Source organism: Halichoerus grypus, chromosome 1 (genome assembly GCF_964656455.1).
Source record: "Halichoerus grypus chromosome 1, mHalGry1.hap1.1, whole genome shotgun sequence".
In the NCBI taxonomy this organism is placed as follows: domain Eukaryota; kingdom Metazoa; phylum Chordata; class Mammalia; order Carnivora; family Phocidae; genus Halichoerus; species Halichoerus grypus.
In genome coordinates, this window is record NC_135712.1 from 126454878 (window position 1) to 126476350 (window position 21473).

At 36.3% G+C, this 21473-nt stretch overlaps 1 protein-coding gene across 2 annotated transcripts in view; it reads left to right on the plus strand.

Annotated features, from left to right (window-relative positions):
- ACAD11 (acyl-CoA dehydrogenase family member 11) overlaps positions 1 to 21473 on the plus strand; it is a 99450-nt gene that overhangs the window by 66616 nt on the left and 11361 nt on the right. For both annotated transcript variants that reach the window (XM_078071736.1, XM_078071738.1), the window contains exons 14-17: positions 7458 to 7524; positions 8359 to 8444; positions 10532 to 10603; positions 11492 to 11646. In XM_078071736.1, coding sequence (XP_077927862.1) covers positions 7458 to 7524; positions 8359 to 8444; positions 10532 to 10603; positions 11492 to 11646 — 380 coding nt within the window. The remainder of the gene's footprint in view (positions 1 to 7457; positions 7525 to 8358; positions 8445 to 10531; positions 10604 to 11491; positions 11647 to 21473) is intronic.

A 21473-nucleotide genomic window follows, 5' to 3' on the forward strand; every position in this document is an offset into this window, starting at 1 on the left:
CATACTGTAGTAATGCAAGTCAAATGAATCTTTTGGTTTCCCAGTGCATATATGTTTACACTATACAGCAATCTACTAAGTGTGTAATAGCATTATGTTTTTAAAAAAAGTACATGCTTAGGGCTCCTGGGTGGCTCAGTCATTAAGCATCTGCCTTCGGCTCAGGTCATGATCCCAGGGTCCTGGGATCCAGCCCCGCATCGGGCTACCTGCTCGGCGGGAAGCTTGCTTCTCCCTCTCCCACTCCCCCTGCTTGTGTTCCCTCTTTCACTATCTCTGTCTGTCAAATAAATAAAATCTTTAAATAAATAAATAAATAAATAAATAAATAAATAAATAAATAATTTTTTAAAGTACATGCTTAAAAAAATACTTTATTGCAAAAAAGGGCTAACGATTATCTGAGCTTTCAGCAAGTGGCAATCTTTTTGCTGGGAGAGTCTTGCCTCGATGTTGATGGCTGCTGACTGATCAGGGTGGTGGTTGCTCAAGGTTGGGGTGACTAGGGCAATTTCTTATAATGAGACAACAATGAAGTTTGCCGTCTCAGTTGACTCATCCTTTCATGAATGATTTCTCTGTAGCATGATAGTAGAACTTCTTTCAAAATTGGAGTCAGTGCTCTCAAACCTGCTGCTGCTTTATCATCTAAGTTTATGTAATACTCTCAATCCTTTGTTGTCATTTGAACAATGTTCACAGCATCTGCACCAGAAGATTCCATCTCAAGAGACCACTTTCTTTGCTCATCCATAAGAAGGAACTCCTCATCCTTTGTTTTCATGAGATTGCAGTAGTTCAGTCCCATCTTCAGGCTCCACTTCTAGTTCTCCTGCTATTTCCACCACATCAGCACTTACTTCCCCCACTGAGTAAGTCATCCATGAGTGCTAGAATCAACTTCTTCCAAACTCTTGTTAATGGTGATATTTTGACTTCTTCCCATGAATCCTAAATGTTCTTAATGGCATCTAGAATGGTGAATCCTTTCCTGAAGGTTTTTAGTTACTTTGCCCAGATCCATCAGAGAAATCACTAGCTATGGCAGCTAAAGCCTTACAAAAATGTATTTCTTAAATAGTAAAACTGGAAAGTTAAAATTATTCCTTGATCCATGGGCTGTAGAATGGGCGTTGTGTTAGCAGGCATGAAAACAACCTGAATCTCATTGTACATCTTTTTCACAGCTCTTGGATGACCAGGTGCATTGTCAATAAGCAATAATATTTTGAAAGAAATCTTTTTTCTGAGCAGGAAGTCTCAACAGTGGGCTTAAAATATTCAGTAAACCATGTTGCAAACAGATGTGCTGTCATCCAGGCATCATTGTTCCATTTATAGAGCACAGGCACATTAGCTTTAGCATAATTCTTAAGGGCCTTAGGATTTTCCAAATAAATGATCATTGGCTTCATAGTCACTAGCTGCATTAGCTCCTAACAAGAGAGTCTCCCTGTCCTTGAAGCTTGAAAGCCAAGCATTGATTTCTCTCCAGCTATGAAAGTCCTAGATGGCATCTTCTAGCATAAAGCTGTTTTGTCTACGTTGAAAATCTGTTACTTAGTGCAGCCACCTTCATTTGTTATCTTAGCTCAATCTTCTGGATCACTTACTGCAGCTTCTACATGAGCACTTGCTGCTTCACTTTGCACTTTGATGTTATGGAGATGGCTTCTTCCCTTGAACCTCTGCTGGCTTCAGACTTTTCTTCTGCAGCTTCCTCATCTCTCTCAGCCTTCATAGAATTGAAGAGAATTAGGGCTTAGCTCTGTATTTTACTTTGGCTTAAGGGAATGTTGTGGCTGGTTTGATCTTCTATCCAGACCACTCAAACCTCTGTTTCAGTGATAAGGCTGTTTTGCTTCCTTATCATTTGTGTGTTCACTGTAGTAGCACTTTTAATTTCCTTCAAGAACTTCTTTGCATTTACAGTTTGGCTAACTGATGCAAGAAGCCTAGCATTTGGCCTAACTCAGCTTTCAACATGCCTTCCTCACTAAACTTAATCATTTCTAAAAGCATTTGATATAAGGTGATAGACATGCCACTCTTCTTTCACTTGGACACTTAGAGGCCATTGTAGGGTTATTAAATTGGCCTAATTTCTATAGTTGTGTCTCTGGGAATAGAGGGGCTTGAGGAGAGGGAGAGGGAGAGAGATGGGGGAACATTTGATTGATGGAGCAGCCAGAATGTACACAGCATTTATCAATTAAGTTTGCAGTTTTGTATGGACACAGTTCTTGGTGCCTGAAAACAATTACAACAGTAACATCAAAGATCACAGACTACCATAACAAATATAATAATAACGAACAAGTTTGAAATATTGCAAGAATTACCAAAATGTGACACACAGACTTGAGGTAAGCATATGCTGTTGGAAAAAATGGTGCTGATAGACTTGCTAGATGCAGGGTTGCCACTAACCTTCAATCTGTAAAAAAAACAAAACAAAACAAAACAAAAAAACCCTGTGTATCTGCAAAGTGCAATAAAGCCAAGCAAAGGGGGAATGCCAGAGTATGTATGTATGATTGTATGTTCTGATCTGTCTTTGGCATGGAGAAAGCAGTGTTGTGAGTCAAGCTCTAAATCTGTTTAAGATGTTTATTCCACTACCAGCCTAGAGATGAACAGAATCACCCATTTTAGGCACACTGCCTTCCATCCCCTACCCTCCCTTTCCCAGATGAAATCTATTTTTAGTATTTTTATCAATTTGAGTACTTTATAAGGCAGAGCATGTATATATGGTTTCTGGGATTATGTATTATCACATAGAAAGAAGTGGGGAAATGCCCCACCTTATGCTTGGCAATGGCTCCTCCACAGCTGGCCGATTTAATAACGTTCAGATTAAAAGGAGATAAGGAAAGAGGAAAAAAACATTCTGTTGTTTACTCAGCAGGTCTCTTAGTCTCCTTCTGAGAGCTACAGATTTGTTACAGGATGGTAGGGTAGTTTTTAAAAATGTTTTTAAAAGTAGTAGTCTTGGGGCACATGGTGGCTCAGTCAGTTAAGAGTCTGACTCTTGGTTTCAGCTCAGGTCATGGTCTCAGGGTTGTGAGATCAAGCCCCACGTTGGGCCTCCGAACTCAGCGTGGAGATTGCTTGAGATTCTCTTCCTCTCCTTTCCCTTCTGTTCCTCCCCCACTTGCATGCACTCTCTCTTTCTCAAATAAATAAAATCTTAAAAAAAAAAAGTAGTAGTAGTAGTAATTATTCAATTAGAAATGGCAACAAATTAGAAGATATCTAAGAGCATGCTGTTTCCCATCCCTCCACACCCCAGTGTCATACCCTAGAGAAAACTCTAACATTTTCTATTTTTAGTTCTCTGGTTTCTGCTCTAATTTTAGACAAAATGCTTTTTTTCTCTCTCCCAATTTATTCATCTGTTCATCCATTGACCCCCCCCAATTTGAATAATGATGATTTCACTCATTTGTACTATAACTCTCTGCCCTTTCCTAATTAGATATTATTTTAAATTTTCGATTGATGACTTTTTAGACTGAAATGATCTCTAAATCTGTCCTCTACATCCTCATTTGACAGGATCTCTTCAAGTTCCATTTTATAACATAAGAATACGAGTACTCTTACCCCATTCTCTACCTTTTATCCTCCCTTCCATATCATACCTTATGTCAGCAACAGCTTCTACTTTTACATTGTCAGGATTACTAACATTTACGTTCTGTTTTGCAAAATCATGATTGACCACAGGATGACTCAAAACATTGAAAACCAACACAAAGCACTTGCCTTATAGGACTGTGTAAATACTGTTCAGTGGTGGTCTAAATAGTATGTTAGATTTCAAGAAGAGTGTTTCTAGCATCAAAGTCAATTAGAATAGCTTTTCTTATGCTGTATGTATTACTTAAATTCATGCCATATTTTAGTTGGTTTTATATTTGGATCATGGTTCACTTGTATATTTAAAAATTATTTTCCTGGAGTTTCTAATTGCCATTTTTCTTTCATTGCATGATTTACTTCTATCATATTATATCTCCTCCCCCTTACATATATACACATGTGCCTTTAAGTTTTACCTGTAATCATACTGAATTTTCCCTTTTCTGGAAACCTTTCTCTTAGAGTCTTTATTCTTCCTATTCCAGTCTGGACTGATTATCTTTTAGGCATACTTCAGTACAATTATCCTGGGATTTCCATATATTTTCTTTCCTGGGATCGACCATCTTTTGGACCCTATGCCTTCCTTTTTTAATTTACTTCCTTATTTTGCTTGAGTACATTCCTAACTTTTTAAGAAGAAATGCGTAAGTAAATAAAATTATCTGAGATCTTGTGTGTCTGAATAGGTAGGTATTTATTTTGCCATCACAGAGATTGATACTATGGATGGGTATAGAATTCTAGATTGAAATCTTCATCTAGCATCCCTTGTTGCTGATGAGAAATCTGATGCAAGTCTAATCCTCATTCCTTTAGAGATGGCTTGTTTTTTTTTCTTTTTGAAACCCTTTAAGATTTTCTCTTTATTGTTGATGTTTTGAAATGTCACAAGCATGTATCTAGAGATAGATTCTTCTTGTCAGTCAATGGCCCTTTTAATCTAAAGACTTTTTTTTTTTTTCCAGTTTTAGAGAACTTTCAAGTTTCTTTAATAAATTCTTCCCTTTATTTTTCTCTCCTTTTTTGGACTATTTTCTCTTTTTATTAGACCTCTTTTACTGTGATCTTAGGCTTCATATTTTTGCTCTAAGTGTCTCTTATCTTTGCTCTCCTGTTTTCGGCCTCTGACTTTTTCCTCTGCTCATGGGAAATTTTCTTGATTTGATTTTTAGTGCTTCTATTGAACTTCATGCTTAGCAGTCATGTTAATCCCTAAGAGTTTTTATTTTCTTGTTCTCTGTTTGTTCCTGTTTCATAACATCCTTTTCTGGTTTTATGGCTGCAGAACATTTGAATCTCTCCAATTACATCAACTAGAGTTTTTGTTGTTTGGTTTAACTCATTTTGTTTTGTTTTGTTTAGGTTCTCTCTGTTTCTTGTTTTATTTTGTTCCTCTATGGTCAGTTTTACAATTTATTTATTTTGGTCATTCTCTTTAATGCTGCAGGCTCTCTTCACATACAACAGATCCTTGGTTTTCTGGGCATACTTAAAGAGAAAAGCAAGGGTAGATGGTGCAGTTTTTCACAGAGCTCTTTTCCAGCCATGTTTCTCTCCTAGGTGGGAATTATATAAAGAAACTTTTGGTGGAGGAGGACTGGGACTCACTAATGGGAAGCTAGTTTTCAAGCTACAGGCTCCAAGTCTCAGAATAATTTTATTCAGTTTTTTTGTAACATGCTACATACTTCTCTTTTTCAGGCTATGTGTCACATACCTGCCTATGGGAGGGCCACCTGGTACATCTGCCCACCTATAAATCTTGAATTAATTCACCTTTGGTAGCCTTGCTTCTCAGTCATACCTTCTGACTCTGGGACCAGAACCCTCTTCCTTTGCAGTTTTTTACATCATTTTCAAGACTCTGACTTCTCTGCCCATTTCACTGATCAGCTTGCCTCATCTGCTTCCTAGATATTTATTAAAATCTTTCATCTGTTGGTGACCACCAACATCCCCAATCCTATGCCTCACCTTCTCTGCTTTCTTTTCTGTTATGGCTGTGCCTTCGTTATACTTTTATATATTTATTTCAGTGGAATCTCAGGAGTAATGGAGGACAAACAAATTTCTTCACTCTTGAATCTCTCCAAGTTGGTTTTAGAAAATCTACCAAGGGGCGCCTGGGTTGTTCAGTCGGTTGAGCATCCGACTCTTGATTTCGACTCAGGTCATGATCTCAGGGTCGTGGGATTGAGCCCTGAGTCGGGCTCCTCGCTCAGTGCAATGCCTGCTTGGGATTTTGTCTCTCCCTCTTCCTCTGCCTCTCCCCCTGCTCATGTGCATGCTCTCTAAATAAATAAATTGATTAAATAAATAAATAAGCAAGCTACCAATTTGGTTTCCATTCTGAGCTCTAGCAAATTCTAGATTGGTTTCTACTGTATGGTTTTCTGCTTATTTAGTATCTCCTCAGATAGACCAAAAATATAAGAGTACAGTTATGACTGTACATTCTGTTTCATTTATTTCTTCTATAGAGCCAGAGATTCAACTGTAAGGAATTTTAAAATTTCAAATGTGAGTCCTGGGGTTTACAGTATAAACCCCTTCTCTCTAACTTTACTCTTGACTTTTACCCTTCTGTTTCTTTATCTCTGTTTGCCTTGGTCTCTATTTCTTGCCTAATCAAAACATTCACAACCTTTTATTACAGTATATTGTTATAATTGTTCTATTTTATTAGTTGTTAATTCTTACTATGTCTAAGTTATAAATTAAACTTTATCATAGGTGTGTATGTATAGGTAAAAGTAGTATATATAGGGGTTGGCCCAATCACAGTCTAAGGCATCTATTTGGGGTTCTTGGAACATATCCCTTGTGGATAAGGGGGCACTGCTGTATTTGACATAATTCCCAATAGTTCTCATTGAATGTTCATATGATTTCAGATCTCTTGAAACCATTTTTTTATAAGAAGTTAGAAAAAAGAATCTGATAATTTGTTTAAAGGCTTTGTACGGATGTGTTTAACTTAGTCTGACCCTGTGGTGTGTGGCCTTGTAATTAGAAAGTCAGTTAAATGGTAGTTTCCCTGAGGGACCAGATGCTTAGACTTAACAGGTGAGAAAGAAATGTAGTTTTTGTAAGAAGGCCCCTTTAGGGAATTGCCATAGAGCTCTGAACTGTAATAAAATAAAAGTTTGCATTAAAATGGAAAGAACTTTATATTTCAAATTCCCGACCTTTAATAAAAAAATGAGAACCTAGGCTTACTGACGGTGGAATCAGAGCCTTATATATGTGGACAACTCCAAGTAAATAATCCTCAGCTGCTCCTTAGTATGTCTTGACCAAATGGTATAGTCAGGATAGGTACTGAGATCCTCAGACCAACTCACCTTCACCCAGCTCCATGGTGGGGGAAATGAGGTCTTTCTCAGCCACTGGCTGGGTAGTTAATACCATATAAGTTGTAATACTTTGTTGTTCATATGTCAGAAAATAGGAGATCTAAACAGGAGGAAATACGCTAGAAGAATTTCACAGCCTTTCTAACATGCTGAAATGAGTATGAATGGGAGACCCGTCGCTTTATCTAAGAGTTGCAGCTGTTTTGTGGCTTTGACTTCTGGTTATATTTGTGCAGCAGCTCTCATTGATGGAGTCTACTCTTGGCTTTGCCTGGTCATTTTTCTTCGGTGATGTACAGTTTTGCACATAAGCATTTTTCTAGTGAATCAAGGGTTTTCTTCCTATTTTTTTGCAAGATAAACTTGGAAGGATTAGAACTTTTAGGGTGAAATGTCAGACTAAAAATTTCTTTTTATGATATATTCTGCTCATTTTCCCCCTGGTTTTAGGAGCTGGAAATCCAAAGTGCACAATTGCAATTGTTTTGGGAAGAACTAAAAATGCCTCTGCAACCAGGTAATGAAATAATTGTGATTGAGAAATCTATTTGGGAATAAGAATTGCTCTTTCTTTCTACCCACATAATTTACTTACAATGCACCATTTGGTCGGGGTGCCTGGGTGGCTCAGTCAGTTAAGTGTCCAACTATTGGTTTCCACTCAGGTCATGATCTCAGGGTTGTGAGACTGAGTCCTGTGTCGGGCTCTGCACTGGGCATGGAGCCTGCTTAAGATTCTCTCTCTCCCTCTGCCTCTCCCACCCCTCTGTCGCTTCCTCCCTGTCTAAAAAGATTTTTTTTTTTTAATGCACCATTTGGACTTACAAGTCATAATATAAAATGTGAGATTAATGTCACATTTGTGTTTCACAGTTATTTCACTATAAGATTATATTTAGGAAACATTTTAGGAAGTGTTGCTGTATGTTCTTCACTGTGGAATTTCCTATATTAAAAAGTGTTGCTGAATCCTCAAAGCTATTTGGATCAGATTATAAAACATATAAAAATTTTCAGGACTGTCTGTAAGTAATTAAGTGATTAGATATATAGATCAAAGGCCATATAGTCTTGCAACATTTGATATTGTGTATCAGTTCCCAGTTTCCATTGCTGAGCAATGAGAAGCCTCAGTCAAATAACTTTATTTCAAATCATTGTTACTGTTCCAGATCACAGCCTGCATCCAACTCTGCTTGATGTATGTCTTTTACACAATTCCCATTCCAGACATCATTGCTTACATGATTGCATACTAACAACAAAAAAATGACAATTGCAACTCTACCTAGCATCTGTTTTATTTTTCCACTTAGCACACTTTTCCTAACATCTGTTTTTCTTTAACCAGATACAAACAACACAGCATGGTTCTTGTTCCTATCAACACACCTGGAGTAGAAATAATAAGACCTTTGTCAGTTTTTGGCTACATGGGTAAGTACTCAACCAACACGAGCATGCATTAGCAAGCAGGACGACTGGAATATGCAGTAAGGCTGAAGGGAACAGATAACGTTATAATGTAGAAGATGTGTTCTAAAAATCCTTTGGTGCTGACAACTGTCTTAGTATAAATGCCAGTGGAACTCAGAGCAAATAAAGAGAAGTGATGCAGCACTGGACCTCATTTTGTTTACTTTTGGGAAAGGGTAGATTGTATTCAAGGAACAGCGACTAAGAGTGCTGCGTCTGTCATCCAGGAGAATGGATTAATGAAATAGACTTAGAAAAATAGTAATCCACAATAAAATTCACTTTTTTTTTTGTAAGAGAGAGAGAATGGAGGTAGGGGACAGAGGGGGAGAAAGAGAATCTTAAATAGGCTCCACGCCCAGGGCGTAGCCCAATGAGGGGCTTGATCTCACGACCCTAAGATCATGACCCAAGCCAAAATCAAGAGATGGATGCTTAACTGACTGAGCCACCCAGGCACCCCAATAAAATTCATTTTTGTCTTCAAGTTTAGCTTTCTTAACCAATCAAACTACAAAAGCTATTACTAAGAAATGAGTTTTGACTGATTTGAATGCAAAACTTTTCCTTCCTTCTGTCCTTTGGGTGGAATTTCTAAAAAGCAAGGATACCTTTGTTTCCTGCCACCCACCTCAGGCTCATGTTCATTGTTCCCTTGCTGCTCAGGTCATTCACTCAGCAAGTATTTATTGAGGGCTGACCACTGTTCTAGGTGCTTAGAATACATTAGTGAACACAATAGGCTAGGATCTCTGCCCTCACCAAGCTTACATGCTAGGGGAAGGAGACAGTAGCAATAACTATTATAGCAAGTATACTGTATATTATATTTTAATTAATTATTATATTAATAATTATATTAATTATTATAGTATCAGTATATTATAGCAAGTCAGCAGGTAAATGCTATGGAAAAGTTTATTGAACCTGATCCACGTGATCTTCTGTGGTGACTCTGGCTTTCTCTTTATTGTTGAATATGGCTAATAAAAATGTTCAAGTAGCAGATGTAAGACTTGGAGTTTTTATAGAACATTTGACATCACCTTCCATAGGATGCAGCTATAGAATACACCCACAGATTAAGTGTAGTTTGCAGGATGGTGAGGAACAAGCTCACTAGAGCAAATTGTGCAGTGGGATTTGTTAGGTTGCAGAGCAATGGCCTGAAGACCCCCAAAATGGGTTTATAATTTAAGTTGCCTGGAAATCACCTCCATTGCAGAACCTGTGTTTGAATTTTCTGTGAGACAAATTCACCAGCACCCTCTCCAACTCCCATGCCCAAGGCCAAAAGAAACAGTTGTGGAGAAGGTTGATTATTGTCTATTCTGACAGGAAAAGGGTGTGGAATTAGCATGAGATTATCTCTAGAACTTGATGGGGGGGGTGGGGAGCACGAGGAGGGGTAGGTGGTGTGATGTAAAGACAAAAGTATTCCCAGTCTCCATGAAATGCCAGCATTTCCAAGAGATAAACACGTAGTGAACAAGCCTGGACTGGGAGCAAACATACCTCAAGGTCCAGTCTCTGCTTTGTCTTGAATGCTCAGCCTGCTCTGTCCCTTCCAGGAGGCTCTTTGCATCTTCAGGCATTGATTTACACAATGATAAAATAAGAAACTTGAATTACATTACTCACTTTCAATTTTTGAACTGTTGGAACCTTTTTTTTCCCCAAGCAAAATTTTCTATGGAAGCCCATATATTAAAAATCTCAAAGAAGAAGCAATAATAAAATAATAATAAGATAATCTGATTGGATCTGTGAAGTCACCTTCCATTTTAGTAACTCTACAACTTCAGAAAATGAATTTGAAACTCTAGATCAAATGATTTCTAAAATCTCATCTAAGTGGAACCGTTGAAGAGTTTTCTGGGCTATGGGATCCTAGGGGTTCAGAACTCAGGGTCTGCCTAGGAATATCCAACATATGAGGCTTTTAAGTCCTACTTCTGAGTAATTTCTTTGAGTAATTATTAATTATATATGAGTATTTTTTTGATCAACTCATTTTGCTCTTTAAAATTATATTTTCTGTTTTATAGATAATTTCCATGGAGGACATTTTGAGATCCATTTTAATCAAGTACGAGTTCCTGTCACCAATTTAATACTAGGTGAGATAAGTTAGAAAAATGATTCTCCAGTACTGTGTACTAAAATATTTTCAGGTCTAAATCTGGAAAAGATAGGAAATGTATCTTGATTTAGATATTTTTCCCTCTTATCCCATTTGTAAGGGAACATTTTTTCATGGTGGGTTTTCTTACATGGAGTAATATTTTATTTAAGTGTTTGATGTGGTTTTATATATGACATCAATTGAATACATAACTAAATACAAAAAATGTACAAGAGCAACATACTTTTTCCTAAAACGTGACTTTAGGCCTCTACTTGTTTTAAGAAAGCCTCAATGTACTTTCTGAATTCAAGTTTTATATATAAACATATTAGAAGCTTAAATAACTTTGCATACTGAACGCCTGGAATGACTTCATCCTTTTGCTTATTGGAATCCTACCCAACCTTCAGAGAACATCTCGTGTGGCACTTCTTTCAGAAAGGTTTTGTGTTCTTCACCGCATCCACTCAACAAGCCCCTGCTGCCTGCCAGGCCCTCAGGATACAATCTGTGTCTCCTTTGCCTTTCTTTGTTCTCCTCCATATCCCTTATCTCTAGCATCCTTGTCCCCACTTCTGGATTCTGAACTCCTAGTGTAGGGACTATGTCTTATCTACCTTTGTAACCACTGCAGCACTTATAAAATATATGCACAGTTGGTACTCAAGAAACAGTTCTTAAATTGGATTAAAATGTTTAACAATGATGGTTTAAAAAACATAGAAATCAGAAGTTCCATAAATAATGAATGTTATTATAGAGCTTTTTTCCTACCGGAATGCCATTCTCATTGAGGGGGCAGCTCATCATTTTTCAAGATTTGTGTAAATAACAAAGTGTGGGCTGTGGCCACTTTCATGTTCTCCTTTCTTTCTTACAGGTGAAGGTAGGGGATTTGAAATTGCCCAAGGCCGCCTTGGACCCGGCAGAATCCATCACTGTATGAGAACAGTAGGAGTGGCAGAACGCGCTTTGCAGATTATGTGTGAACGGGCAACACAAAGGGTGGCCTTTAAGAAGAAACTGTTTTCACACGTAAGGATGATTACTTATTTGAATTTATTATAGCCTGATGCACTCACTGACCTTGAAACAAAACAGCATTACTTGATCATAGGGAGATCTCCTCTACATAAATAAGATACTTTTTTTCCACAAAGTGTATTTGTCTGTACTTAAATGTAGTTTGATGAGAGATCTTTAACTTTGTAAGGTTAATTCCTAATGTGCTTCAACACAGCACAAAGAGTATGGACAATTCCTTCAACTTTCTCAGACTTGTGTTCTCTAGAGAACCCAGTACATTAGCACTCTGTGGATATGAGAGGGCTGGCATAAGGAAGAGGAATTTGCCTTGTTCTTTGGCTTTCTGAAGGAAATTAGTAATACATGAGGAACTATAGGAAAATAACCTAAAACTCAGTGAAAGGAGAGAGATCTAAAAATGGAATGGACTGCTTCTGTAGGAAGCGAGTTCCCTGTTACTGGAGAAATGCAAGTAGAAATGGGACCAATATTGGTGGGATGTTCATGATTTTTTGAATTCCCATATATAAATTAAGTACTACGGAGTCTGTTGTTTACAAAGCACAATAAACAATATAGTTACATGTGGGCAATATAACCAAAATTAGAGAATATTTATCAAGAGGGAAAAGAAGTTGTAATTCTGACTTCCTTGGAAAACTTTATAAGTGGGATATTCAAATCATCTCCCAAAAGCCCTTCTAACTTTTAGGAAGGCAAGAAAAATTGTTTTTAAATACTCAGTACTTAGGATTGCTAACATTTTAGTGTTAGGTCAAACTTGGGGTGATAAAATTGTATTTGTGTTTGCTGGACATGGATATTTTAGTACATTGGTCCCCTTGTAAAGTACCTTTGTGAGCATCTTTTAAAATTTCACAGTATATTTTTTACCTTAAATTCCTATAGGCTGTGGGTGTTATGCACAAACAATGAATCATGGAACACTATATCTAAAACTAATGATGTAATGTATGGGGATTAACATAACAATAAAAAAATTAAAAACAAAACAAAACAAAACAAAAATTCCTATAGGCTGTGTTTGCTTTTTGTGAAATATTATTCAGCATATCTGTGATTTAGTTGTAACATTGTTCTTACAGAAAAATAAAGCCTGTTTTATGGCCCACACCTAGGAATAATTTGTGGGCAACCCCTTTAGTATATGGCGAGGGCAAGGAGTTCAGCTGTTGGATGGACACTGTGGGAAGGAAGTAAGAAGATGTGAACTTTTGGGACCGTGGATACAACTCCATGCTACTCTGAGTAGGAGCTAAAGAGTTGCTCGTGGCATTAGTTTCCGTTCCTACACTTTTCTCTTTTCAAGATTGCCACCAAACCCTGGAGCAAGATGCAGCGAGGACATGGAGAGGTTGATACACAGACATCTTGAACACATAAAAGCACTCTCCTTAAGTTTCATGACAGATTTTTTTTTTTTTTTGAGTTTGAAATGTATGGTACGCTCTTGTTTTGTCATTGTTTTTTTTTTTTTTAATGTTATGTTAGTCACCATACAATACATCATTGGTTTTTGATGTAGTGATCCATGATCCATTGTTTTCGTATAACACCCAGTGCTCCATGCAGTACGTGCCCTCCTTAATACCCATCACCGGGCTAACCAATCCCCCCTCCCCCCTCCCCTCTAAAACCCTGTTTGTTTCTCAGAGTACATAGTCTCTCATGGTTCATCTCTCCCTCCAATTCCCCCTCCCCATATTTCCCTTCCTTCTCCTAATGTCCTCCATGTTATTCCTTATGTTCCACAAATAAGTGAAACCATATGATAATTGACTTTCTCTGCTTGACTTATTTCACTTAGCATAATCTCCTCCAGTCCCATCCATGTTGATGTAAAAGTTGGGTATTCATCTTTTCTGATGGCTGAGTAATTTTCCATTGTATATATGGACCACATCTTCTTTATCCATTCATCTGTTGAAGGGCATTTCGGCTCTTTCCACAGTTTGGCTATTGCGGACATTGCTGCTATGAACATTGGGGTGCATATGGCCCTTCTTTTCACTACATCTGTGTCTTTGGGGTAAATACCCAGGAGTGCAATTGCTGGGTCATAGGGTAGCTCTATTTTTAAATTTTTGAGGCACCTCCACACTGTTTTCCAAAGTGGCTGTACCAACTTGCATTCCCACCAACAGTGTAAGAGGGTTCCCCTTTCTCCACAACCTCTCCAACGTTTGTTGTTTCTTTCCCTGTCCATTTTTGCCATTCTAACTGGTGTAAGGTGGTATCTCAGTGTGGTTTTGATTTGGATTTCCCTGATGGCTAATGATGATGAACAGTTTTTCATGTCTCTGTTAGCCATTTGTATGTCTTCTTCAGAGAAGTGTCTTTTCATATCTTCTGCCCACTTTTTGACTTGATTATTTGTTTTTTGGGTGTTGAGTTTGAGAAGGTCTTTATAGATCTTGGATACCAGCCCTTTATCTGTAGTGTCATTTGCAAATATCTTCTCCCATTCTGTGGGTTGCCTCTTTGTCTTGTTGACTGTTTCCTTTGCTGTGCAGAAGCTTTTTATCTTGATGAAGTCCCAAAAGTTCATTTTTGCTTTTGTTTCACTAGCTTTTGGAGATGTATCTTGAAAGAAGTTGCTGTGGCCGATGTCAAAGAGGTTACTGCCTATGTTCTCCTCTAGGGTTTTGATGGATTCCTGTCTCACATTGAGGTCTTTCATCCACTTTGAGTTTATCTTTGTGAATGGTGTTAGAGAATGGTCGAGTTTCATTCTTCTGCATGTGGCTGTCCAATTTTCCCAGCACCATTTATTGAAGAGACTGTCTTTTTTCCATTGCATGTTTTTTCCTGCTTTGTCAAAGATTATTTGACCATAGAGTTGAGGGTCCATACCTGGGTTCTGTATTCTGTTCCATTGGTCTATATGTCTGTTTTTGTGCCAGTACCATGCTGTCTTGGTGATCACAGCTTTGTAATATAGCTTGAAATCGGGCAACGTGATGCCCCCAGCTTTGTTTTTCTTTTTCAACATTTCCTTGACATTTCGGGGTCTTTTCTGATTCCATACAAATTTTAGGATTGTTTGTTCCAGCACTTTGAAAAATGTCATTGGAATTTTGATCGGGATGGCATTGAAGGTATAGATTGCTCTGGGTAGCATAGACATTTTAACAATGTTTATTCTTCCGATCCATGAGCATGGAATATTTTTCCATCTTTTTGTGTCTTCTTCAGTTTCTTTGATGAGCGTTTTGTAGTTCCTAGAGTATAGATCCTTTACCTCTTTGGTTAGGTTTATTCCGAGGTATCTTATGGTTTTTGGTGCTATTGTAAATGGAATCGTTTCTTTAATTTCTCTTTCAACAGTTGCGTTGTTAGTGTATAAGAAAGCAACTGATTTCTGTGCATTGATTTTGTATCCTGCCACATTACTGAATTGCTGGATGAGTTCTAGTAATTTGGGGGTGGAGTCTTTTGGGTTTTCCACATAAAGTATCACGTCGTCTGCAAAAAGAGAGAGTTTGACTTCTTCTTTGCCAATTTGAATCCCTTTTATTTCTTTTTGTTGTCTGATTGCATGACAGATATTTTTAACACTGTACTAGAGGGAAATTTCCCACCTGCTTTTTGTAAGTTAATGTATCAAGCAGAACAAGCCTGAGCTTTTCAAAAATATGCCTGCCTTCACTGGAAACTTCTTGCATTTGGCACAAAGAAAATGATCTGGCAGAAGCAAAGGAGATGTGGAGGCATGTCATAAACAAAAATCTGAGCCAGATTTTTTTTTTTTTTCAGTTTGTGTAAGTTACATTCCATTTCCCTGAATTTGGAGACTCTTTCCAGCTGTCTTCTAAATTATTCCAGGCACTAAAGCAAAAAGTTCTGTATCAAAATAATGTCTTAGTAAATAAATATGGCAACTCCTTAGAGCACTCAGTTTCTGCCCACTGAATGCTCTTCAGCAAATCTAGGGTTGGTAGAGACCCAACGAAGAACACTTTCCTTTATTCAAAAGCTAAGAAATAAATGTATTTGTGATCTGTTCATGAAGTTATAATCACCTAGCTTTACAGTCATCAAAAAGATATTTACTGCTGGGGCTTGTTTGGAGTTGTTACCTTGTTTCAACCTCCAGAGGCATCCAATAGACTCAACTGTAATTTGAGCCACAAATGTAATTTAAAATTTTCTAGTAACTGAACATTAAAAAAAAAAAGGCTTTAAATAAAAAAAAAAAATTCTAGTAGCTACATTTTTTAAAAATAAAAGAAATGATGAAATCGATTTTTATAATCTATTTTATTTAACCCAGTATATCCAAAATGTTATCATTTCAACATGAAATCAATATAAAAAGATTAAGGTATTCTTCATTCTTTTTTAAAAACTACTGATTTTTCTAAATTGGGTGTATATTTCACACTTATGAAACATCTCAGTTCAGACGAGGCGTATTTCAAATGCTCAGTAGCCACATGTGGTTATTAGCAGCTATCATATTGAATGTCACTGTTATAGGGAAACTGATCAAATATCCACTCTTTAAGAAAGGTACTAGAGCAAACATAACGAAGCATAAAAATGACTGTGGAAGGTTAATGTGGCTCAAATAATAGCACTGTAATTGGCTGCTGGTCAAACTTAACAAATACTGTTCTCCACTGTAAACAACAGTTCTGTGACTAGGAATGGGAACAACAACAACAACAAACCCTTTATGGCCAACCAGAAGCATCTGTCATTGTTTCCTGAGTTTCACTGCTGAATCCTGAAGTTTGGTTGCTTGTGGGATTTATGATAAGGTTTGGTCTCTATATTCTCCACTTACCTCCCCACTTCTCTTCCAAGTTCTGACAAATAGAGAAAACTCACTAAGACAATTAAGAAGCAAGTACCAATTTTTTAAATTAAAAATTTTATTTTGAAATCATTGTAGATTCACATGCAGATGTAAAAAGTAATACAGAGAGATTCCTTATACCCTTCCCTAAGTTTCTCCCAATGGTAACATCTTGCCAAACTATAGTACAACATCAGAACCAGGATATTGTCACTGATATATTCAAGATATAGAACATTTTCATTGCCACAAGGATCCCTCATCTTGTCCTTTCATGGCAACACCCCCTTCCTCATTCTCATCACCTCCTTATTAACCCCTGGCAATCTTTAATCTGTTCTTCATTTTTGAATTTTATCATCTCAAGAATGGAATCATACAATATATAAACTTTTGGGGTTGGTGTTTTGCACTCAGTGTAATTCTTTGGAGATTCATCCAGGTTATGTGTATCAATAGTTGGTTCCTTTTTTATTACTGGGTAGTATTCCTTGGTATGGATTATCACAGTTTAACTGTTTACCTGATGAGGGATATCTGGGTTGTTTCCTGTCTGTGGATGTTACAAATAGAGATCCTATAAATATTCACATACAGGTTTTTGTGTGAACATGTCTTTATTTCTGTGGGATTAATGCCCAAGAATGCTGGTCATATGGGAGTAGCTTGTTCAGTTTTTAAAGAAATCACCAAACTCTTTTCCAGAGTAGCTAAACTGTTTTTCATTTTCACCAGCTGTGTATGAATGATCCACTTTCTCCACATCCCCACCAGCATATGGTGTTGTCACTGTTTGGTTTTTTTGTTTTTGTTTTTGTTTTTTTTAAGCCATCCAATAGATTTATAGTGATATCTCATTGTGGTTTTAATTTATATTTTCCTAATGGCTAGTCATGTTGAACATCTTTTCATGTGCTTATTTGCCGTCTTATATCCTTTGGTTCACATCTTATGCCCGTGTTCTACCCGAATTTTGAGTGTGTGTGTTATTTTTTAACTGTTGAGTTTGGAAAGTTTTTCATATATTCTAGATAATGTCCTTTGCCAATGTTGACTTGCAAATATTTTCTCCCTCTCTGTAGCTTATCTTTTTATCCCCTTAACAGGGTCTTTCACAGACCAAAAGTGTTTCATCCTGAGGAGCTCTAATTTGTCAGTTTTCCTTTTATGGATTGTGTTTTTAGTCTCAAGTCTGGGAACACTTTGCCTAGCCCTAGAGCCTGAAGATTTTCTCCTATAATTTTTCTCTAAAAGTTTTACATTTGAATCTGCAATCTATTTTGAGTTAATTTTTGTATATTTCTTTGCCTATGGATGTTCACATGCTCCAACACCATTTGTTGAAAAGGCTATCCTTCCTTAACTGAATTGTTTTCACACCTTTCTCAAAAATCAGTCAGGCATATTTGTGTGGGTCTGTTTCCAGGTTCTCTGATCTGTCCTTTTATCTATGTCTTCCCCTCTGCCAGTACCACACAGTCTTGATTACTATAGTTATATATCAGTCTTGAAATCAGGATGACTGATTCATCTCACTTTATTCTCTTTCAAAATTATTTCAGCTATTCTAGTTCCTTTGCCTTTCCATATAAATTTTAGGATAATCTTATCTTCAAAAAAAAAAATCCTCCTGGGATTTTGATAGGAATTGTGTTAAACCTATATATCAGTTTAGGAAGAACTGACATCTTTATTATGTTGTGTCATCTAATCTGTGAACACAGTATGTCTCTCCACTCATTTAGCTTTTCTTTGATTTCTGTTACTGTCTATGTGCAGCTTTCAGCATACAAATCCTATGTGTGTTTTGTTACATTTACATCTAAGTATTTTAGTTTTTTGAGTGATTATAAATGATATTGTGCATTTAATTTCGGTCTCCATGTGTTCATTACTAGTATATATAAATATATGTATAAGTATATATAATATATAACTATATATAAATATAATTGATTTTTGTATGTTTATCTTGTATTCAGCAACCTTGCTGAACTCACTTAGTTTTGTAGATCGGGTTTTTTTGTAGACCATGATGTTATCTGTAAATAAGAGAAAGTCTTATTTCTTCTTTTCAGATACATATATATTTTGTTTCCTTTTCTTGCCTCATTGCACTAGCTAAAACCTCCAACACTATATTGAATAAGAAAGAGGAGAGTGAATTATCCTTGCTTGTTCTCAATCTTAGAGGAACATTAAATATAATGTTAGCTGTAGGTTTTTTAGATATTCTTTGTCGAGTTTCCCTCTATAATTAGTTTTCTGAGAAGTTTTATCTTTTATCATGAATGAATTGAATTTTGTCAAATAATTTTTCTGCATTGATTTATACAACCATGCGATTTTTCTTCTTTAGCCTTGTTAATATGGTAGAGTACATTGATTGATTTTCAAATACTGAACCAGCTTTGCATCCTTGAAATAAACCCTACTTTGTCATGGTGTGTAATTGTTTTTTATATTTTGCTGAGTTCTACTTGCTAATGTTTTGTTAAGGATTTTTGCATGTGGATTCATGAAGGATGTTTGTCAGTAGTTTTTGTTTTTGTTTTTTGTACTGTCTTTATCTGCTTTTGATATTAGGATAGTATTGTCTTTACAAAAGGATGTGGGAAGTGTTCCCATCTCTTTTACTTTTTGAGAGAGATTGTCTAGATTGGTATTAATTACTCTTTAAACATTTGGTAGAATCTCTAATGAAACTATTTAGGCCTGGAGATTTGGGGTTGGAGGGGTAGTTTTTTGTTTTTTGTTTTTTTTTTTAAGATTTTATTTATTCATTTGACAGAGGTAGATACAGTGAAAGTAGGAACACAAGCAGGGGGAGTGGGAGAGGGAGAAGCAGTCTTCCCACAGAGCGAGGAGCCCGATGCGGGGCTCGATCCCAGGACCCTGGGACCATGACCTGAGCCGAAGGCAGACGCTTAACAACTGAGCCACCCAGGCGCCCCGGGGTAGTTTTTTAAAGATTAATTTCCTTAATAGTTACAGGGCTATTCAACTTATCTATTTTATATTGGATGAGTTGTGGTTGTTTGTATTTTTTGAGGAAGTGGTCCATTTTATCTAAGCTGTCACATTTATTGTTTAGAGATGTTCACAATAATCTTCTGTTACTCTATTGATGTCTGCAGGGTCTTTAGTGATATATCCCCTGTTTCATTCTTGACATTAGTAATTTGTGCCTACCTTTTCCTTTGTTAGTCTTGCTAGAGGTCTGTTGCTTTTACCGATCTTTTCAAAGAATATAAAATATATTAACTATTAATTTACAAAACAATAAAATATAATTGTTATATTAGGGCTTAATATTAACAAGATATTCGTTTCATTGATTTTTCTCTTTTTTTGATTTTATTGATTTCTGCTCTTTATTATATACTCCCTTTTGCTTTCTTTGTATTTATTTCGGTTCTTGAAATGGTAGTGTGGATTACTGATTTGAGACTTTTCCTCTTTTCTAATGTGTGTTTTTTAAATTTCCCTCTCAGTACTGCTTTACCTGTGTCCAACAAATTGTGATATATTGTGTTTTCATGTTAATTCAGCTCAGTGTATTTTTCAATTTCCTTTGAGATTCTTCTTTGACACACGAATTATTTAAGAGGTGTGTTACTTAGTTTCCAAGTGTTTGGAGATTTTCCTGTTACTCTGTTCTTAATTTCTAGTTTGATCCCATTGTGGTTACAGAAGAAACTGTATTATTTCATTTCTTACAAATTTGTTGAGATTTGTTTTATGGCTCAGGATATGGTTTATCCTACTATATGTTTGAGGACACTTGAAAAAAATGTGTATTCTGTTGTTGGGTGGAATGTTCTATAAATGTCTATTAGATCCTATTGCTTGATGGTGTTGTTGAATTCCTCTATATTCTTGCTGATTTTCTGTCTAGTTGTTCTGTCAGTAGTTGGGAGAGGGGTATTGAAGTCTCCAGCTAGAATTGTGGATTTGTTTACTGCTCCTTTCATTTCTATCAGTTCTTGTTTTATATATTCAGCAGTTCCATTGTTTGATACATACACATTTAGGATTGCTACTTCTTGATGGATTTACCCTTTTATCATTGTATAAAGACCCTCTTTGTCTTTGGTAATTTTCTTTGTTCAGATGTCTGCTTCATCTGAGAGTAATATAGCTAGTCCTGCTTTCATTTGATTATGTTTGCATATTACATATTTTTTTATATTACATATTTTTTATTTATTTTGTTTTGTTTTCAACTTGCTTATATCATTATATTTGAAGTAAATTTCTTCTAGTTGGCACTTAGGTGTGTCATGTTTTTTAATCCACTCTATCAGTCTTTGTAATAATTCATGTTATGGCTTAAGTGTGCCATTTAATTTTTTGTTTTGTGTTCTCTGTTTTTCATTTGTTTTCTTTTTCCTGCATTCCTTTAGATTAATTTAACATTTTTAGAATTCCATTTTGATTCATCTACAGTGTTTCTGAGTGTACCTTTTTGTATAGCTCTTTTAGTGGTTGGTCTAGGTATTACATTATAGAAATATATACATATTTGTATAAGTGCATATATTTTATCAGTCTACTGGTGTCCTCATTTTACCAGTTTTAGTGAAGTATAGAAACTTTACCTCCCTTAATTTAAATCCCTTTAACCTTCATTTATAATATAATTGTCTTAAATATTTCTTCTATATAAATTTAAAATGACATCGCAGTGTTACAGTTTTTGCTTTAACTGTTAAACAGTTAAATTTGCTTCAAGAAGCAAAGAAAAACCAATTGTATTTAGCTATATATTTTCGTACATGTTCATTCTTTCTTCCTGATTTCCTAAGGTTCCTTTTTTATCTTTTCTGTTTAGGGAAATTCCTTTAGCCATTCTTTAAGAATCTACAGGTGACAAATTTTTTGTTTTTCTTTGAGAACATCTTGATTTCTCCTTCATTCCTGATGTATATCTTCATTGGGTATAGGATTCTGTGTTGACATTTCTTTTAGTACTTGAAAAATATCGTACCACTCTCTTCTTTCCCACATACAC